General features: G+C 40.5%; 1 protein-coding gene across 2 annotated transcripts in view; it reads left to right on the forward strand.

Moving 5' to 3' along the window:
- Nucleotides 1–505: 505 nt before the first annotated feature.
- Nucleotides 506–19,358, forward strand: part of ERO1A (endoplasmic reticulum oxidoreductase 1 alpha) — a 58,963-nt gene continuing 40,110 nt past the window's right edge. For both annotated transcript variants that reach the window (XM_055304288.1, XM_055304289.1), the window contains exons 1-4: nucleotides 506–685; nucleotides 10,287–10,406; nucleotides 11,350–11,433; nucleotides 16,073–16,111. In XM_055304288.1, the coding sequence (XP_055160263.1) occupies nucleotides 572–685; nucleotides 10,287–10,406; nucleotides 11,350–11,433; nucleotides 16,073–16,111 (357 nt within the window). In that variant the 5' untranslated portion in view covers nucleotides 506–571. The remainder of the gene's footprint in view (nucleotides 686–10,286; nucleotides 10,407–11,349; nucleotides 11,434–16,072; nucleotides 16,112–19,358) is intronic.

A 19,358-nucleotide genomic window follows, 5' to 3' on the forward strand; every position in this document is an offset into this window, starting at 1 on the left:
CTAACTCCTGGAAACTCTGATCTACCCGTGCAGCCTTGTGTCCCTTTCAGCTCTAAGGCAGGCGGGGGCACTGTGGACGCGCAATTCGTGCGGTTTGCCTCGTGGGGGTGGGGTGGGCGGGGGCGGGGCCCGGGGCCCGGGGCCCGGGGCCCTGCGGGGACACTCGGACCCCTCCCGCTTCGCCCTCGCCCTCGCCCTCGCCCTCGCCCTCGCCCTCGCCCTCGCAGCGGGAAGGACCCCGGTTCGCGCGCGGGGCCGGGGCGGCCGCACCCGAGGGGCGGAGCCGCGCCGGGAAGCGGGCTCGTGCGTCAGCCTCACGCGGGGAAAGGAAGCCGCCCCGAGGCCCCGGGCTGGCCGCGCGGGCGCCGAGGCACGTCCGCAGGCTCTGCCGGGAGGCGGCGGCCGCGGACGCGCGGGCGAGCCGGGCGGGCCGGGGGCGGGCCGGGGGCGGGCCCGGGAGGCGGCCGGGGGGTGGGGCGCCGCCGGGGGCCGGCCCGCGCGGGCTTCTTCTGCGGACGCGCGGCCTGCGCCCGAGAGCCGGGGCCGGGAGGTGCGGCGGGCCGGAGCGGCTATGGGCCGCGGCTGGGGCTTCCTGATCGGCCTCGTGGGGGCCGTGTGGCTGCTCGGCCCGAGTCACGGCGAGCAGCGGCCCCCCGAGACGGCGGCGCAGCGGTGCTTCTGCCAGGTGAGGGCTGTGCGCGGCCGCGCGGCGGCTCCCGGGGCTGCCCGCTCCGCCCTGCGCTGGGTGCCGCGCGCCGGCAGGTGACCCCGGGAGAGCCCCCGCGACTCCGCCCTCCCGGGCGACCCCCGGCGCCTGTGCTCCGGAGCTCGCCGGGCGCGGTGTGGGCCGGGGTGGCCGCGCGCCGTTAGGTCGTCACCGAGTTGGTTTCTGCATCGTCGTTGGTCTTCCCTGCCCGGGAAGGGCGTGCACACTGTGCACACTGTGCACGCGCACTTAATATTGGCCGTTTTAGCAGAACCTGGGTCTTCCTGGCTTCCAGTTTGACGCGGAACGGTGTTGGGTGTGCAGGGCGCAGGGTCTCAGATCTCAGGGCTTCGTGTGGCTTTTCTGTGTCCAAGCCCAGCTGCGCTGTGTCCTGAGGGCCGCCGCTTGCCCCCTGGCTCCTCGCCCTCTGGGTCCTTTCTTTTTCCAAAATGTGATGAGATTCCCTTAACGTGACACCCGTTTGGCTGGTCTGAATTGGGAGGATGAGCCTTATTCCTCAGTGCACAAGTTTAAGTACAAGCTTATTATGATCTCCCCCCCCCCCTTTTTAGAGAGGGAGGTTCCTTGAGAAAAAATTCAAAGAAATTTAGAGGTTTTTGGATATGCAGTGTCCTGTATTTTAATATCATTAAAGTCACGTTTTGGTTGGCCTCTGTTGGTAAAAAATTACATTTTATACAAATTTGAGGGTAGGCATCCAAGTTTTTTCCTTTTAAGGGGATTTTACGATTAATGATCAGAAATAACATTTTATGTGTAGGGGCAATGCTACTATTTCACAGAGTCAAGAAACAGCTTTAAATATTATGGGAGGAAGAAATAAACCAATATTATGAGGGGAAGAACTATCTCTTTCACTGCTTCGTATTCTTGCGTTTTGTTGCTTTGCTGAGTGATTTGAGAGTTGAGATGTTATCTAGCTACGAGTAGGAGAGTTGAAAGGAAATTGCTGCTTTACGACTAAGATTGAAAAGCTCCTTTACCTTCAGGGATTGCAGCTGCACGCCATCAAGTACTTATAAGGAAGAATACAACATAACACAAAGTACAAACATTTGCACATAAGAAAAGTTGAAGTAAAAGACTTAAATAAGTTAGTGTTGGAAGATGTCCAATATAACATTTTCAACTGTATTTTGGATTTTTAAATAATGAAATAATAGTACCTGTTGAGCTTTTCAACTTTTATCCCCCCTATAACTTTTTTAGATATTTGATTAAAATTGGGGAGTTTTAAATTTTTTTTAAATTTTTTCTTCTGATTAGTATTTAAGCCTCCCACTTCCCACCTCTTAAAATGTTTTCAAGATTCGAATATTTCCCCAACACAAAAATCTGTTAGGTCCCTTTCTTTTGCTTTCAGAACAGGACTGGCTGTTTTTCTTTTTGGAATCATCGTTAAAAAATTATATACTGAGGGTTGCATGAAAGATTTTATTTATTTATTTGTGAGAGACATAGAGAGAGGCAGAGACATAGGCAGAGGGAGAAGTAGGCTCCATACAGGGAGCCTGAGGTGGGACTCGATCCCAGGACCGCAGTATAACATCCTGAGCCAAAGGCAGATGCTCAACTGCTGAGCCACCCAGGTGTCCCAAGAAAAATTTTAAATGGTCTATTTAAATCAACTTAAGAACAGAAACCATCAGTCTCAATTCAGTAGATTGAAATAAAAATACGTTTTCCGTTATGGTCAATAATGGAAGAGATGGGGGTAAGGAGGAGAAAGGACAAGTGATGAATAGATATGACGAGAAAATTGGACAAGCATATAGACATAGATGTATACAGAAATGAGAGACACACAGAAATAAAGATGGAAGAAAAGATTAGGGGAGATGAATGGTGGAAATTCAGTAATTTCTGAAATTCAAATCTCTCATCCAGTAAATATTTATTTATTTATTTTAAAAAAGATTTTATTTATTTATTCATGAGAGACACAGGCAGAAGGAGAAGCAGGCTCCATGCGGGGAGCCCCACGTGGGACTCGATCCCAGGTCTCCAGGATCAGGCCCTAGGCTGAAGGCGGCGCTAAACCGCTGAGCCACCAGGGCTGCCCTCAGTAAACATTTATAAGCAATGTGTACATTGACCTGAATGTTTGTGATACAGAAATAATTGTGGTATGATCCCTGTCCTTAAGAACTTAACAATTTAGTGAATAATGTTCTTTGGAGCTTGAGATCCTAAGCATTTTAAAAAACTAGTAGGGGCACCTGGCTGGTTCAGGTGGTTGAGCATGCCACTTTTGATCTCAGGGTAGTAAGTTCGAGCCCCAAGTTGGGTATAGAGATTACTTAAAAAATAGAATCTTAAAAAAAAAGTTCATAAATATTGCTAGACAATAGTTAGTCAAAAGACTAACTTTTGACCTAGAGTTTAGAAATACAAATTAAAATCTCTCATTCTCTTTGCAGTACCCAAGTAGCAGGAAAGTTCTGTGGAGACCGTTTTGTTAATTGTCTTTCTCCCTTCCTGTTGCCAATCTCTCTTACCACTCCTGCCTTGAATTACCACATCAACACCCCTCATCACACTCTTTCATGGGTGCCCGGTAGTAGGGTTTCAGTTAACAGACTATCAACTCTAAATTGAGCCAAAGCAGCATGTGTACCTATTTGGCCTTAGAAAATTATTGAAGTAAAAGATACAAAGCTTTACTTTTTAAATCATCATTCTTTTTAAAATATATATATATATATTTTTTTAGATTTTATTTATTCATGAGTGACACACAGAGAGAGGCAGAAACATAGTCAGAAGGAGAAACAGGCTCCCACGGCGAGCCTGATGCGGGACTTGATCCCTGCACCCTGGGATCATGCCCTGAGCCACCCGGCGTCCCTAAAAATTTTTTTAATAGATTAAATTCAATAAGCATTTATTGTGGCCTATTGTGAATAAGTTTTGAGAGATCAAAAAATAAACTAAAAATTTAGTTCCATTTCTTGATACTACAGAGTACTGAGCCTGGTACATAATTGGTACTCAAGAAGTGTTAGGGAAATTATAATACAGGATTCTTTTTTTTTTTTAAGATTTTAAAATTTATTCATAAGAGAAACAGAGACAGAGACACAGGCAGAGGGAGAAGCAGGCTCCTTGCAGGTAGCCCAATGTAGGGTGCAATCCCGGGGCTCCAGGATCATGCCCTAGGCCAAAGGAAGACGTCCAACCACTGAGCCACCCAGGCATCCCGGAAATTACAATTCAGGATGTGTGCTAGCTGGAGTATATTCTTTCAATCATTCTGCTTAGCCATTTGCATGTTTTTCTGGAATTGATCTTTCAGATGGGTTGATGGCTCCAAATGAATCTTTAAGGTTAGTCCATTACTGCATATGCCTCTTGACATCAAATCCTACCAAAACCATTTTCACTGTATGTTGTAAGTTATTTTGATAACAATGCTTCAGTGTTAGTTGCTGCAAATAAGTGATAAATTGCCTGGGACTTATAACGCTTCCTTATATATAGTTCCCCACTTTTTTTTTTTTAAGATTTTTATTTATTTATTCATGAGACAGAGAGAGAGAGAGAGAGGGGCAGAGACACAGAGGGAGAAGCAGGCAGAGTTAGAAGCAGGCTCCATGCAGGGAGCCTGACGTGGGACTTGATTCTGGGTCTCCAGGATCACGCCCTGGGCTGAAGGCAGGCGCTAAACTGCTGAGCCACCTGGGCTGCCCTCCCCACTTTTTTAAAATCATCATTCTTTTTAAAATAATTTTTTTTTTTTTTTAGATTTTATTTATTCATGAGTGACTCACAGAGAGAGGCAGAAACATAGTCAGGAGGAGAAACAGGCTCCCACGGGGAGCCTGATGCGGGACTTGATCCCTGGACCCTGGGATCATGCCCTGAGCCAAAGGCAGAGGCTCAACCACTGAGCCACCCGGCATCCCTAAAAATTTTTTTTTTTTGCACAGAAATTGGTCTTTTTTACCTTTTGGGGTGTGCAAGTCTATGTAATTTTTATAAAGATCATGACCCACCCTGTCTTTAAACCAAAATAATAATTGTAATATTTGTTGAAATAAATGGAGACTCTTCAGACTTTCTTGTTTTCCTTTTTTTATTTGTTTTTTTTGTTTTGTTTTGTTTTGCTTTTGACAGAGTTTTGTATTTCCTTTTACCCATTATGTAGCATTAGGATGAATGTAACAGAACTTTAATCCCTGTTCATGGAATCCCAAGATGCATTTTAAAGAAATAACCTCAGAAGAAATATTGAAGCCCAGATATGGAGGCAGTATGGACATGTTTTTCACTTAAATTAATTAGAAATAAGTCTATAAACTCCCATGTCATCAAAATGTTTTATTAATCTTAATATGGCTAGTGCTAATAACACTCAGATCAACTTATCTGAGTGGTGTAAATTTCTATCAGGCTAATGAAAGGGAAGTAACTCAGATAATCCAAAATGGCTATTTCAAAATCAATTATTTTCTTTTGTAGTGCATTGTAGATACACTCTGCTTACATGATTTTTAGCAGATTTACTTGTCTAGTGTCTTGTGGAGGTCAATTTAAAAAATAGTTTTTATTTGTTAGTCAGAGTAGCCAGACCATGGAAGAAGAAACACTTGATAATATGTTGTGTGGGAGGTGGAACTAAGCCTGGATTAAAATTTAGTCAGAGGAATCTTGGAAACAGGTTATACTGGAGAGATGTCCATTGACTCTGAGCACTTAATACATTCCAGGCCCTTTTGAACAAAGAGTGTGGAACAAAGCATATTTTACATTGGTTACTACACTTTGGGTCACAACAATAATTTAAAGTTCTAAAGACTAAAGGTTTAAAGCAGAAATAGCTTGTAGCTCTCCATGTCACTTAGAGTGGTGTCAACTACCCAGTATAGAATCTTCAGTGTTTCCATGCTCTCCTTAACAGAGGTCTCAGTCAGCTCCTTCAATGAGTACTTTTCATGTTCTTTTTCACAGTCACAAACCACTATAAAATTAAACATAGCTAAAGGTCTTTGCAAAAAAAAGAACAGTTTGAGCACTTTTAAAAGATATTTCAGGTAGGAGGAATATATTCTCACAGTGCGTTGGGAAAAAATGATAGTCTGTGGTAGGACTGGAAGTTTTTGGCATGTAAGAAAACTAGAAAGTGGGTTTTTGTTTTGTTTTTGTTTTTGTCTTTCATTGTAAATAGTACCTGTAACCAGAAAATAGTAAACAAGCAGGCCTATGTTATTTTCTTTTCTTGCCTTTTATATTTTGGTAATTAGTCCAAACCAGTCAGAGTCCGTGGAGAAAGTGTTTGAGACTACTTCTGCATCTGACTGTTGGCTCTCCAATTCTATGTTCCACTGAGGCTACAGATGTAAAATTTTTGAAAAATTTTAGTTGCAAACTGGGCCTTTTTTTTCCTTTGTAAACAAAACAAAACATAGGGGCACCTGGGTGGCTCAGTTGGTTAAGCATCTGACTCGATTTCAGCTCATATCATGATCTCAGGGTTGTGAGATTGAGCCTTGAGTCAGAGGTAGAGCCTGCTTAAGATTCTCTCTCCCTCTGCCTCTCCACCCCCCCCTACTTGAGAGAGTGATTTTCTCTCTCTCTCTCTCAAATAAAATGTTGTGGGTTGCTTTGGGACTAGTAAGATTCCTTTCACTAGAAACATTTAAGTAGTGGTATGTTAATGATACTGATTAACATTTACTGGCCATTTATTCTGTGCCATTTCATTTTGATATCAACTCTTAAAGATGGGAACTATTAGTATTGCCATTTTGTGTTCAGATAGGAAACTGAGGCTTAGAGGGGCTAAAAAATACTTGGGTAAGACCAATAACTAATAAGTAGAAGAGATGGGATTCAACCCCAAGAAGGCCTGACCCCAGGGCCTGCATGCTAACCACCGTTACACACTGCATCCTTCTTGAGAGTGCATAGGAGGGCATTGCTGTGTGCTTGGGAGGCTGCAGTAGAATGCCTTCAAAGGCTTTTCAGCTCTTTAGAGACTTGGACTTTAAACTGGGAGATGTCTGTCAGGCCTTCCCTGGTCCTTCTATCTACCATCCCTCAGCAAGGGCCTTCTGTTTGCCACCTATTAGTTTGGCCTCCTACCAAATTAGTTTGACTGATTGTTGCCTGGAGCAGCGAGCTTCAAGTTTTAGCATGCATCAATCGCTTTGTATATGTGTGTGGTGGGGCTGGAGGGGGGGGGGCGCATTAAATAGAATTGGTATTCCTATGGGAGGGTCAGAATTCTGTTTCAGTTTAGGAGATGATGTGGCAATGATTAAAGCAGCCTTAGCACATCCCAAAGCTGCAGCAGTAGCAAGTCATTCTTGTTCCAGATCAGTACCCATCGTTTGGTCTTAGAGACTAGGCTTTGCTTTGTTTGCAAGATTTTGCTCTGGGCCTGTTAACTGGATTTCTTCTTTTTGCCTTCTCCAGAGACTCTGTTCTGGTAACATGCTGGTTCTCTAGTTTCTAGAACTAGGTCTGGCATCTGTACCTGCTAGACTTCTCTTCAGGGATTAGGTTGGCAAGCTTATCTGAACAGTCACATGTCTTGGGTTTCTGGGTGTATTCATGTCTCTCCTTTGCTGGGCCCTCTGCATCTATTGAAACTCCTCTACCCCTGCTCTACCTACTTAGCTGCCCTGCTACACTTTGTTGTTGGTGGAAGTACCTCCTACTCAATTTCTAAGGTAAATGTCTGAGGATTTTTAAGCCTACTATTGTCGTGTGTTCTCTCTTTGAGGTCTCTGGGCTATCAGCTATTTCTGCTTTGAATGCATCTTGCATTCCTTTATGGTCTGGAGCCTCCTCTAGCTTCCTTTGTAGTTAAGGTATATAGATTGGTAAAAAATTGGACACAATGGGTTATTTACCTCTGCTGCTTGCTTTCCTTGTTCTGAGTGCATTTCTGCCACTTGGGCTCGTGTGGTCTGGAGCACTGAGCACCGAGCACCATAGGTGACATGGTAGTTCATAGTCATAATTAGACTGTGATGCTGGTCTCCAGTGAATGAGCGTGACCGTGGACAGCATTCATCGAAACATTTGTTCATATATCCGTTCTACAAATAAATACTGAGCATCTACTATGTACTTTCTAGAAGTACAGTGCTAAGGACTAAGAATACAAAATGAATGAACATGATTTTGCTCTCAAGGATTTTAAACTCTAGAGGGAGGAATTGAAATAGATAAATCCAATATAGTGAGGTAATTTGTATATAAGAGTATGTGGAGTGTCATGGGAGCACATAGGAGGGACAGTTAAGCCAGCAGGAGTTGAGTGGTACTCCAGGGATAGAGGAGTATGCCTGAACTTGAATTTTCCAAAAGAGGTGATGCCTGAACTTGAATTTTATTTTATTTTAATTTTTAATTTTTTAAAAAGATTTTATGTATTTATTCATGAGAGACAGAGAAAGAGTGAGAGAGAGAGAGAGAGAGAGGCAGAGACACAGGCAGAGGGAGAAGCAGGCTCCATGCAAGGAGCCCGACGTGGGACTCCATCCTGGGTCTCCAGGATCACGCCCTGGACTGAAGGCGACACTAAACCGCTGAGCCACCCAGGCTGCCCCCGAACTTGAATTTTAAAGATAGATTTTTTACCTTAAAATGAAATACGTAAGGGGGAAAAAATAATTGCTTCAAATCCTTTCTCTTTTTTTTTTTTTTGTTTGTGTGTGCTTGTTTCTCCTTATGACCTAATGTCTCTATTTGGCATATATCCCTTTGGCCTTGGCATTCTTTGTGTCTCTTATTTCTTTGTATAATGATTTGTATCCAAGGGGAAAAACAGTAGCTAGTTTACGTCCTTAGAAGTTCTGTTTTTAATGCTTGAAAAAAAGGGGTGTGAAAAAATCAAATCAGCTAGGTTCTTTAGAAGCACGTTTGTTTTGTTAGTACCTCAAATTAGGAACTAAAGATTATTGTATACTCAGAATTTTTAGCAGGAAATAAGGACAAATTTGCATATGGAATGAAAGTAGATATTACAGTAACAAAATATGTAGATCAGATTTCTGGAACCTGAATTAGTCCAAAACAAGTAAGACTAGGCAAATCGGTACAGAATCTTAGCTGTTAGATATTGCTGTCATCATCCAAAGTATTATCTCTCATCATCCAAAACTATTCACTCTTAGGTGAAAAATTTACATTACTGTTTTGTAATATTTCAAAATTAAAAGGTACTGAAGGTATTCCAGAGGGAAATCACCTACATTCGGTATTTCAATGAAGTATTACTTGCTTACTTACCAGTAGATTTGAAAAAAAATTTTTTGACAAGCCTCCCTAAAATGTAATCCAAAGTAGTTTATATTGCAAATATTCAGACCAAAGTATAAGGACCTCTTTTCTATAGCATGCCCTATATACATATTTTTAAAAAATCTAGTTACTATTCTTAAATCATGACATATTTGTTACTTGCAGCATTACCATGTTAGCAATATATAATTAATTTTGTAGGTATTTGCCTAGCCCCAAATAAACATCTGAGACTTTTAGTTTCACTTCTGATAACGTTGTCTGATTGTAATTATTTTTAAGCATTTGAAGATCAGAATTGGTTTTGTGGTCAATTTGCTATCTGTGCTGCTAATGATAAGTGATTTCTAAGCACCAATTCTAACCTAGACAAATTTTCATGGTCTAATATTTGGGAGTAGTTAGATCGTTTTGGTTAATTATTGTTTCTCTTATAAATACCGTATTTTTTTTGTACCTTCACTAAACTTGTCTCCTGACTATACATCTTGTAGGAGACTAAAAGGGAAGACTGACAATTGAATTGTAGGAATATGGAGTCTTAGGAGAGCCAAGAATGGGAATGCAACTGGGGCTTCAAGAAAGATGGGGAGAAGTAGGAGCGGGAAAACCGAATCCATCTCCTGTCTCTGCTTCACTGTGTATCTTAAAATCTTGCTGACTGGCTCATGTGTTCCTCAGTTCACATGCTAGCATATGGTCTGTGTTTAGTTATTTAGGAAGAGCCATCTCTTCTTATTCTCAATTCCAGATTCCTGGAGCAGGGACCATGACCTGGTTTGGATTAGATGCCTACACCTAGTCAGGCCTGGGGGGAGTTACAGAGTAGCTGCAGGGTATCAACTCACTACATATATGTGTGGGCACATGTGTGATGATGAGCTCAGTACACCCTACAAAAAACAGCCACTGCATTCCTCCAGGTATATAGTAAGAGCAGTAGCATTATTAGATTACTGTAATACCCCATCTCTGAAAATTTTTTTTTAATTTTTAATTTTTAAAAGATTTTATTTATTTATTCATGAGACAGGGAGAGAGAGAGAGAGAGGCAGAGGCACAGGCAGAGGGAGAAGCAGGCTCCATGCAGGGAGCCTGACGTGGGACTCGATCCCAGGACCCCAGGATCACGCCCTGGGCCGAAGGCAGGTGCTAAACCACTGTGCCACCCAGGGATCCCCCCATTTCCAAAAATTATGAGGAGAGGAGAGAGGATAAGAGTTGGCTGAGTCATAACCTTGTAAGGAAAAAGAACCCTGTTGTACCTAAGATATTTTGATGTGTTCTTTCATTTTCTTTGTAACAGGTTAGTGGTTACTTGGATGATTGTACCTGTGATGTTGAAACCATCGATAGATTTAATAACTACAGGCTTTTCCCAAGACTACAAAAACTTCTTGAAAGTGACTACTTCAGATATTACAAGGTATTTTTATTTTAAATTTTTTTTTGCACAAGAATACTTAAAGTTTAAATGGATAATTACATTTTCTTAGGAATTGTTGAGCTTCAAAACTGTGGCCATTATTTAAAATTCAGTTTACAAGAGTGAAGAATATAGGTCTGAAACCATCCATTGGATACTTTCAGTTTCAACAAATCAGTTTTGCACTGTGGAGTTGGAAACTTGTTGTTTAAATTGAAGTCAGAACAGAAGTTATTATATTGTTATCAAAATTGCTAGTTCATACTTCTCTAAAATATTAGATTGACTCCTGTTAACTAAAATAATTAAGTTTTTTGAAAAGCATGACTTTATTCTGACCTGTATTATTTTAACTGGTCACTTGTGATATTTTATCTTGAGATAACTACAGAAGGAGTTTAGAAAAATGTAATTACTGGAATATGTAATTATCATCTAAGTTCACAATTGTCTGCTACTTGCTAAAAAAGAATATCATTTCAGCAGTGGTGATATCAGCTACTTTGTCTCCTAGTTGCCCTCTGTTTGGAGTCTGTTTAGTAGCAGTCTGTGTCTTTTTTTTTTTTTTTTAAGATTTTATTTATTCATGAGAGACACAGAGAGAAAGAGAGACAGAGACACAGGCAGAGAGAGAAGCAGGCTTCATGCAGAGAGCCCAGTGTGGGACTTGATCCCGGGACCCCAGGATCACTCCCTGGGTCGAAGGCAGATGCTCAACCGCTGAGCCACTCTGGCATCCCAGTCTGTGTCTTTCTAACCAAGTCTACCAATTTACTTATATAAGGTACACATAGATACAATCACTGGAACTTGGCAGCTGGGAAATGGAAGAAAAAGAAAAACTGCAGCTAATAGCATGACCAGGTTATAACATTGTAATTGAACACTTGTCAATAATAATCTCAAGATTCTTACTTTTATAACCTTTTCTGTTATCCTATAGGTAAACCTGAAGAGACCATGTCCTTTCTGGAATGATATTAGCCAGTGTGGGCGAAGAGACTGTGCTGTGAAGCCTTGTCAATCGGTAAGAACCACGTATACATTTAAGATCTGTTATATCTTTTTTCAAATAATTGCACTTTTTAAAAAAGGGGTAACACAACTAAAATAACATTTCAGTCCTTAGGTTAAATATAATGTTGTTTAATATTTACAGATTAAAAGCCTAAACTTGGGGTGTCTGGGTGGTTCAGTTGGTTAAGCATCCAGCTCTTGATTTGGCTCAGGTCACAATCTTGTGGTCCTTGGATTGAGCCCTGAGTCGGGCTCCACACTCATTAGGGAGTCTGCTAGAGATTCTTTCTCTCCTTTTCCCTTCCCCTACTCTCTCTCAAATCTTTAAAAAACAAACAAAAAAAAAAAAACAAAAACAAAACCTAAACTTACTAACGTAAAACCTGTTTTGAATTATTCTGCCTTCATAATAAAAGAATTTAAATTTTGTGATAAATACAATCTTACTTGTGAGATTTACTTGTGAGATTAACAGTTCTTTTGGCTTGATGTTTTTCTTCCTACTTCTTACTCAAAGTTGTGTTTATAGTAGAACGAAATGAAATTAATGGAAGTGTAAGCAAAATCTCTCCTTTATCCACAGGTATATTGTTTTTCTTGGATGAGAAGGGGTTGGACTAAACACCTGTTTTTTTTTTTTTTTTTTAAGATTTTATTTATTTATTCATGAGAGACACAGAGAGAGAGACAGGCAGAGACACAGGCAGAGGGAGAAGATGGCTCCATGCAGGGAGCCTGACGTGGGACTCGATCTCGGGTCTCCAGGATCATACCCTGGGCCGAAGGCGGTGCTAAACTGCTGAGCCACTGGGCTGCCCTGTTTGTTTGTTTGTTTGTTTGTTTTTATTTATTTATTTAAGATAGAGAGCAAGAGAGAGAGCATGAATGAGAGGCAGAGAAAAAGGGAGAAGCATACTCCCCGCTGAGCAGGAAGCCTGATGTGGGGCTTTATACTAGGATCCCAGGATCCTGACCTGAGTTGAAGGTAGATGCTTAACCATCTAAGCCACCTAGGTGCTCCTAAACACCTGGTTTTACTTAAGAATCCTCAGACATTAAAATTTGAAGCATTTTACTCTGAAACCTGAATTTCACACTTTTAATGAAGCCTTTTTTTTCCATTTAAAAGCATATATTTCTATTTTACTTTTTTATTGTGATAAAATACATATAACAAGATTTACCATTTTAACCATTTTTAAGTGTACAGTTTGTTGGCATTAAGTATAGTCACATTGTTGTGCAACCATCAGCACCATCCTGTTGCAGAATTTTTTTCCTGATCACAAACTGAAACTGCATGTTCGTTAAACAATAACTCCCCATTCACCCATCCCTCTTGCCCTTGGCAACCACTATTCTATTTTCTTTCTCTATGAATTTGATTATTCTAGGTAGCTCATATAAGGAGGATTATTACAACATTTGTCCTTTTGTGTCTGGCTTGTTTACCTTAACAGCATTTTCATGGTTTATCCATAGTAGCATGTATTTGTTTTTTTTTAATAAATTAATTTTTTATTGGTGTTCAATTTACCAACATACAGAATAACACCCAGTGCTCATCCCGTCAAGTGTCCCCCTCACTGCCCTTCACCCACTCATCCCCACCCCCCGCCCTCCTCCCCTTCCACCACCACCCCCAGTTCGTTTCCCAGAGTTAGGAGTCTTTTTTTTTTTTTTAATTTTTATCTATTTATGATAGGCACACAGTGAGAGAGAGAGAGGCAGAGACACAGGCAGAGGGAGAAGCAGGCTCCATGCACCAGGAGCCCGACGTGGGATTCGATCCCGGGTCTCCAGGATCGCGCCCTGGGCCAAAGGCAGGCGCTAAACCGCTGCGCCACCCAGGGATCCCCCAGAGTTAGGAGTCTTTATGTTCTGTCTCCCTTTCTGATATTTCCCACACATTTCTTTTCCCTTCCCTTATATTCCCTTTCACTATTATTCATATTCCCCAAATGAATGAGAACATATAATGTTTGTCCTTCTCCGATTGACTTACTTCACTCAGCATAATACCCTCCAGTTCCATCCACGTTGAAGCAAATGGTGGGTATTTGTCGTTTCTAATGACTGAGTAATATTCCATTGTATACATAGACCACATCTTCTTTATCCACTCATCTTTCGATGGACACCGAGGCTCCTTCCACAGTTTGGCTATTGTGGACATTTCTGCTAGAAACATCGGGGTGCAGGTGTCTCGGCGTTTCATTGCATCTGAATCTTTGGGGTAAATCCCCAACAGTGCAATTGCTGGGTCGTAGGGCACGTCCATTTTTAACTCTTTGAGGAACCTCCACACAGTTTTCCAGAGTGGCTGCACCAGTTCACATTCCCACCAACAGTGTAAGAGGGTTCCCTTTTCTCCGCATCCTCTCCAACATTTGTGGTTTCCTGCCTTGTTAATTTTCCCCATTCTCACTGGTGTGAGGTGGTATCTCATTGTGGTTTTGATTTGTATTTCCCTGATGGCAAGTGATGCAGAGCATTTTCTCATGTGCATGTTGGCCATGTCTATGTCTTCCTCTGTGAGATTTCTCTTCATGTCTTTAGTAGCATGTATTTGAATTATATTCCTTTTTAAGGCTGAATAATGCTGCATTTTATGTGTATCTGCATTTCATTTATTCCTTCTCCTATGGATTGGCTTTTGGGTTATTCCCATCTTTTGGCCATTGTGTATAATGCTGCTCTGGATACGGGTGCACAAGTATCTGTTTGTGTTCCTAATTTCAGTTCTTTTGGGTATACACCTAGAATTAGAATTACTGGATTATATGGTTGTTCTGTGTTTAATTTTTTGAGGAAATCATACTGTCTTCACAGTACCTGCACCATTTTATATTCCCACCAGCAATGCCTATTAAACATATCCTCATAGACAAAGCTTTTTGAAAATTCAAGAATTAACTTGTGAAACAACCTGTTATGATAATATCATTAAAATGATATCATCATTTTAAAAGTTTCATTTTATTTCCTAAGTTCTAGCATTTATATTTAGTAGTATATAGTAGTTGGGGAAATTCAAGTTTACCAATAACTTACTTATGACTTATTAAGCATGCTAAATATATGGTAGATAATAAAGGCATTTAATTGCACTTATACATTAAATGGGCCATTATTATTGGTCAGAACTAAGCAAGTGGTTTTGCAATTATTAAAAATTTGAATTTCATCATTATTTTAAGAAATTTTTAAAAAATATTTCTATTTTTGGGGGCTTGAGCTCATGACCCTGAAATTTAAGACCTCAGCTGAGATGAAGAGTCAGATGCTTAACTAAGAAATAAGAAACTCAGGCATCCCTAAACATTTAATTTTTAAGTAGTCTCTACACACCCAACGTGGGGCTTTAACTCGCAGCCTGGACTCTATAAACTGAGAGGCCAATTATTTATTACCTTTATGATGGGTTGAAACAATGTTTTTTCCCCTCTATTATTAATTGACCAATGTGAAAACAAATAACAATATCCACTGTTAGTTTGTGAATAAGAAATGCATACTCTGGTGGTTAAATCCTTTTGGAGATCAGTTCAGCAAATGTATCAACAAAATTTAAAAGGTCCACATTTTTTGGTCTAGTAATTCCACCAGGATTTAAACAAAATTTTTATTTAAATTCAGTTTGCCAGCATATAATACCCTATGCTCATCTTGTCATGTGTCCTCCTAAATCCCATCTGCTGGTCCACCAGGATTTTCACTTACTAAAATAATTGGACAGATGTTCAAAGATGACTGTAAAGCAGTAATAAATATTGTAAAGGTGTCAATTCTGCTGAAATTAGTTTATAAATTTGGCATGATATGAAAAAATTAGAAACCCTCTAAATATCTGGTCTTAGAAAAAGAATTCTGGAAAGTTACACAATAAAGTGTTTATCTCTGTGTGGATCATTCCCTTTGGGCAGGTAGGATCTATTTCAGAAATACACTTAGCACTGGAATAGGGTCCTGCAATTTATAGAGTACATACATCATTGTGTCTATTCACAGCATCACTTTGAGGATATACAGATAGGTCCTATAGTTGGTTAGTGGCCAACACTGACTAAAACCAGTACCATTTTCCTCTGAAAAGAACTAGGGCTCCTTAAAAAACAGTCAACTCCAGGACTGGAACAAGAAATATACACGGTGAGCCTGGAGTATCTTGTCATAAAAGAATATGGAAAATGCTGCTAAAGATTACTGAGGTCATATCAATAGGAGACAGGTGCAGATAACAAGTCAGCACTTTATGGGTCCCCTAGTGGCCAGTGTGGGACAATTTGAACATCAAAAGGAGTAACTATTTTTACATTTCTGTGATATTATGAGGTATTCTCTAGGTTGCTGTTCATATATTTTAATAATTTGTTGGGTTTTTGTTTACTTTTAAGAAATAGTATAAAAACTGACTATTTCAGTTTAAAAGTAATCTCATAGGGGCGCCGGGCTGACTCAGTTTGGAAGATCATGTGACTCTTAATCTTGGGGTCATGAGTTAGAGCACCACACTGGGTATAGAGATTACTTAAATAAATAAAATAAACTTAAAAAAATAAAAATAATCTCATAAATCATAGAAACTTAAAAGTTTTTTTCAGAACATAGAAAAAATATCTGATAAAAACATTTTTTTTCTTTTTTAGGATGAAGTTCCTGATGGAATTAAATCTGCAAGCTACAAGGTATATACACATACTTACTAATGTGTCTATTATCTTAACAAAAAAATTCATAAAATTCATTTCCCTTGCCAGGTATGACTCCACTCCCCTCCTTTCCTTATTTTCTGGCACTGCTTGTGTATTTCTGTCTCTCTCTCTCTCTCTCTTTTTTTTAAGGTTTAATTTATTTATTCATGAGAGACAGAGAGAGAGGCAGAGACACAAGCAGAGGGAGAAGCAGGCTCCTTGCAGGGAGCCTGATGCGGGACTCAATCCTGGGAATCCAGGATCACTCCCTGGGCCAAAGGCAGGTGCTCAACCGCTGAGCCACCCAGGCGTCCCTCTGTCTTTTAAAAAAGAATTTATTTATTCATTTGAGAGAGAGACAGAGATAGAGTATAAGCAGGAGAGAGGAGAAGCAGACTCCACCTGGAGCAGGGAGCATGATGTGGGGATCAATCCTAGGACCCTAGGATCATTACCTGAGCTGAAGGCAGATGCTTAACCTTAACTGGCTGAGCCACCTAGGCTCCACTTAACTCTTTAACCTATGTCCATTCCCTCTTCTTTTTTCTTTCTTTGCAAACTTATCTGTTGAAGGAAATGAGTCCTTATCCTAGAGAACTTTCCACTGATTGTATCCCTGTCACATCATCATTCAACACATTGTATTCTGTAAACTGGTGGTTATATATTATAGCTTTTCAGATTCATTTTCGGATATATATTGATTAGTGTTGCTGTATACTTACTCTTACATCATATCAAAAGACACATAATGTCTGGCTTTCTTTTTTCTCATGAAATTAAGATTGGTCATTAGGTTCACTATACAGTTCCCTACTCGTTTTTTCCCTGAAAATTTTAGCAGCTTTGATGATCATTACCTATTGCATTCTTTCAGTTTTGAAAATGCTGATATTCTAATTATATCATTCTTTCTCTACTTATTATCTGTTGTATTTCTATAAAGACCTTTTCTTGTCAACTATCTGGATGCCTTGAAATACAGATTATACAGGATGGACAAGATAAATGCTTCATTCTTTTCCTTTGTTTACCAGTTTTCAGATTAATTATGAGTTTGGAGTCCTGGCACCTCCAAAGATGCCCAATAAGGTTTCGGTTATATTGATTGATTGAATGAAAGAGAGCCAGCATGAGCAGAGGGAGAGGTAGAGGGAGAAGCAGACTCCTTGCTAAGCAGGGAGCCTGATATGGGCCTGGATCCCATGACCCTGGAATCATGACCTGAGTTGAAGGCAGATGCCTCAAAGTTTTTATTTTTTTATTTTTAAAATCTTTTTCTTTTTTAATTTTTTAATTTAAATTCAGTTTGCCAACATATAGTGTAACACCCAGTGCTTATCCCATCAAGTGTCCTCTTTAGTCAAGAGTTTTTATTTTTTATTTTTATTTTATTTTATTTTTTAAAGATTTTATTTATTTATTCATGATAGACATAGAGAGGCAGAGACACAGGCAGAGGGAGAAGCAGGCTCCATGCAGGGAGCCCGACATGGGACTCGATCCCAGGACTCCAAGATCGCGCCCTCGGCCAAAGGCAGGTGCCAACCCACTCAGCCACCCAGGGATCCCCAAGAGTTTTCATTTTTAAGTGTTATTAAAAAAGTCAAAACTCATAAATTCATAATGTGTTAGACTCTATTGTAGTCATTTTTTTATTCCTTTTGATGCTTGAGTTGTTCCGCCTTTGGCCACTAGGAGCTCCTTCTTTTTAAAAATTTTTTTTAGATTTTTAAATTTTTAAAATTAATTAATTAATTTTTTAATTATTGGAGTTCAGTTTGCCAACATTTAGCATAACACCCAGTGCTCATCCTGCCAAATGCCCCCCTCAGTGCCCATCACCCAGTCACCCCAAACCCCTGCCCACCTCCCTTTCCACTACCCCTTGTTCGTTTCCCAAAGTTAGGTGTCTCTCATGTTTTGTCACCCTCACTGATATTTTCACTCATTTTCTCTCCTTTCCCTTTATTCCCTTTCACTAATTTTTATATTCCCCAAATGAATGAGACCATATAATGTTTGTCCTTTTCCGATTGACTTATTTCACTCAGCGTAATAACCCTCCAGTTCCATCCATGTCGAAACAAATGGTGGGTATTTGTCGTTTCTAATGGCTGAGTAATATTCCATTGTATACATTAGGAGCTCCTTTAAGTTAGTGACTGTGGCCTTTTGAGATGATCCCAGTAATTTTTTTTTAAGAATTTATTTATTCAATCATGAGAGAGAGAGAGAGAGAGAGAGAGAGAGAGACAGAGAGAGAGAGAGGCACAGGCACAGGCAGAGGGAGAAGCAGGCTCCATGCAGGGAGCCAGACGTGGGATTTGATTCTGGGTCTCCAGTGTCACGCCCTGGGCTGAAGGTGGCACTAAACCACTGAGCCTCCAGGGCTGCCCAGATCCCAGTAGTCTTAGTAGACTTTTTGGTTTCTTATAAAAAGATCTTCTAGGCTAATTTTGTACCTTTCTTTCTAATTTCTTGAAAATAACCTTTTTTTCCAAGAAGTCCTACTTCTTTTAGCATGAAATGTTGTTTCAAAATTATAATCTGGGCTTTAGGGGATGCTAATTGTTAGGGGATTGTTAATTGTTTCAAGGCCTTTTTTGGTAGGCCAAATTCGATTTGTGATTACAGAGTTTTAAAATATACCCAGAATCTTAATCTTTAAAGCTATAATCAGTTTTTGCCTGGATTATTGTGGTAGCCTCTTAAATGGGCTGCCTACTTCTGCCCTTGCCTCTCTATTTTCTCTCTCTCTCTTTTTTTTTTTTTTTTAAAGATTTTATTTATCTATTCATGAGAGACACACAGAGAGAGAGGCAGAGACACAGGCAGAGGGAGAAGCAGGCTCCATGCAGGGAGCCCGATGTGGAACTCAATCCCAGGACCCCTGGATCATGACCTGAGCCAAAGGCAGATGCTCAACCACTGAGCCATCCAGGCATCCCTATTGTCTCTTCTTTTTTTTTTTTTAATTTTTTTATTTATTTATGATAGTCACACAGAGAGAGAGAGAGGCAGAGACACAGGCAGAGGGAGAAACAGACTCCATGCACTGGGAGCCCGACGTGGGATTCGATCCTGGGTCTCCAGGATCGCGCCCTGGGCCAAAGGCAGGCGCCAAACCGCTGCGCCACCCAGGAATCCCCTCCTATTGTCTCTTCTAAAGACAGCAGCCAGAGTGATTTTTTTTTTTTTTTTAAGAAATCAGATTGTATCTTTCTTTTGTTGAAAATCT

This window comes from Nyctereutes procyonoides, unplaced genomic scaffold, assembly GCF_905146905.1.
Source record: "Nyctereutes procyonoides isolate TBG_1078 unplaced genomic scaffold, NYPRO_anot_genome, whole genome shotgun sequence".
NCBI classification, from domain to species: Eukaryota; Metazoa; Chordata; class Mammalia; order Carnivora; family Canidae; genus Nyctereutes; species Nyctereutes procyonoides.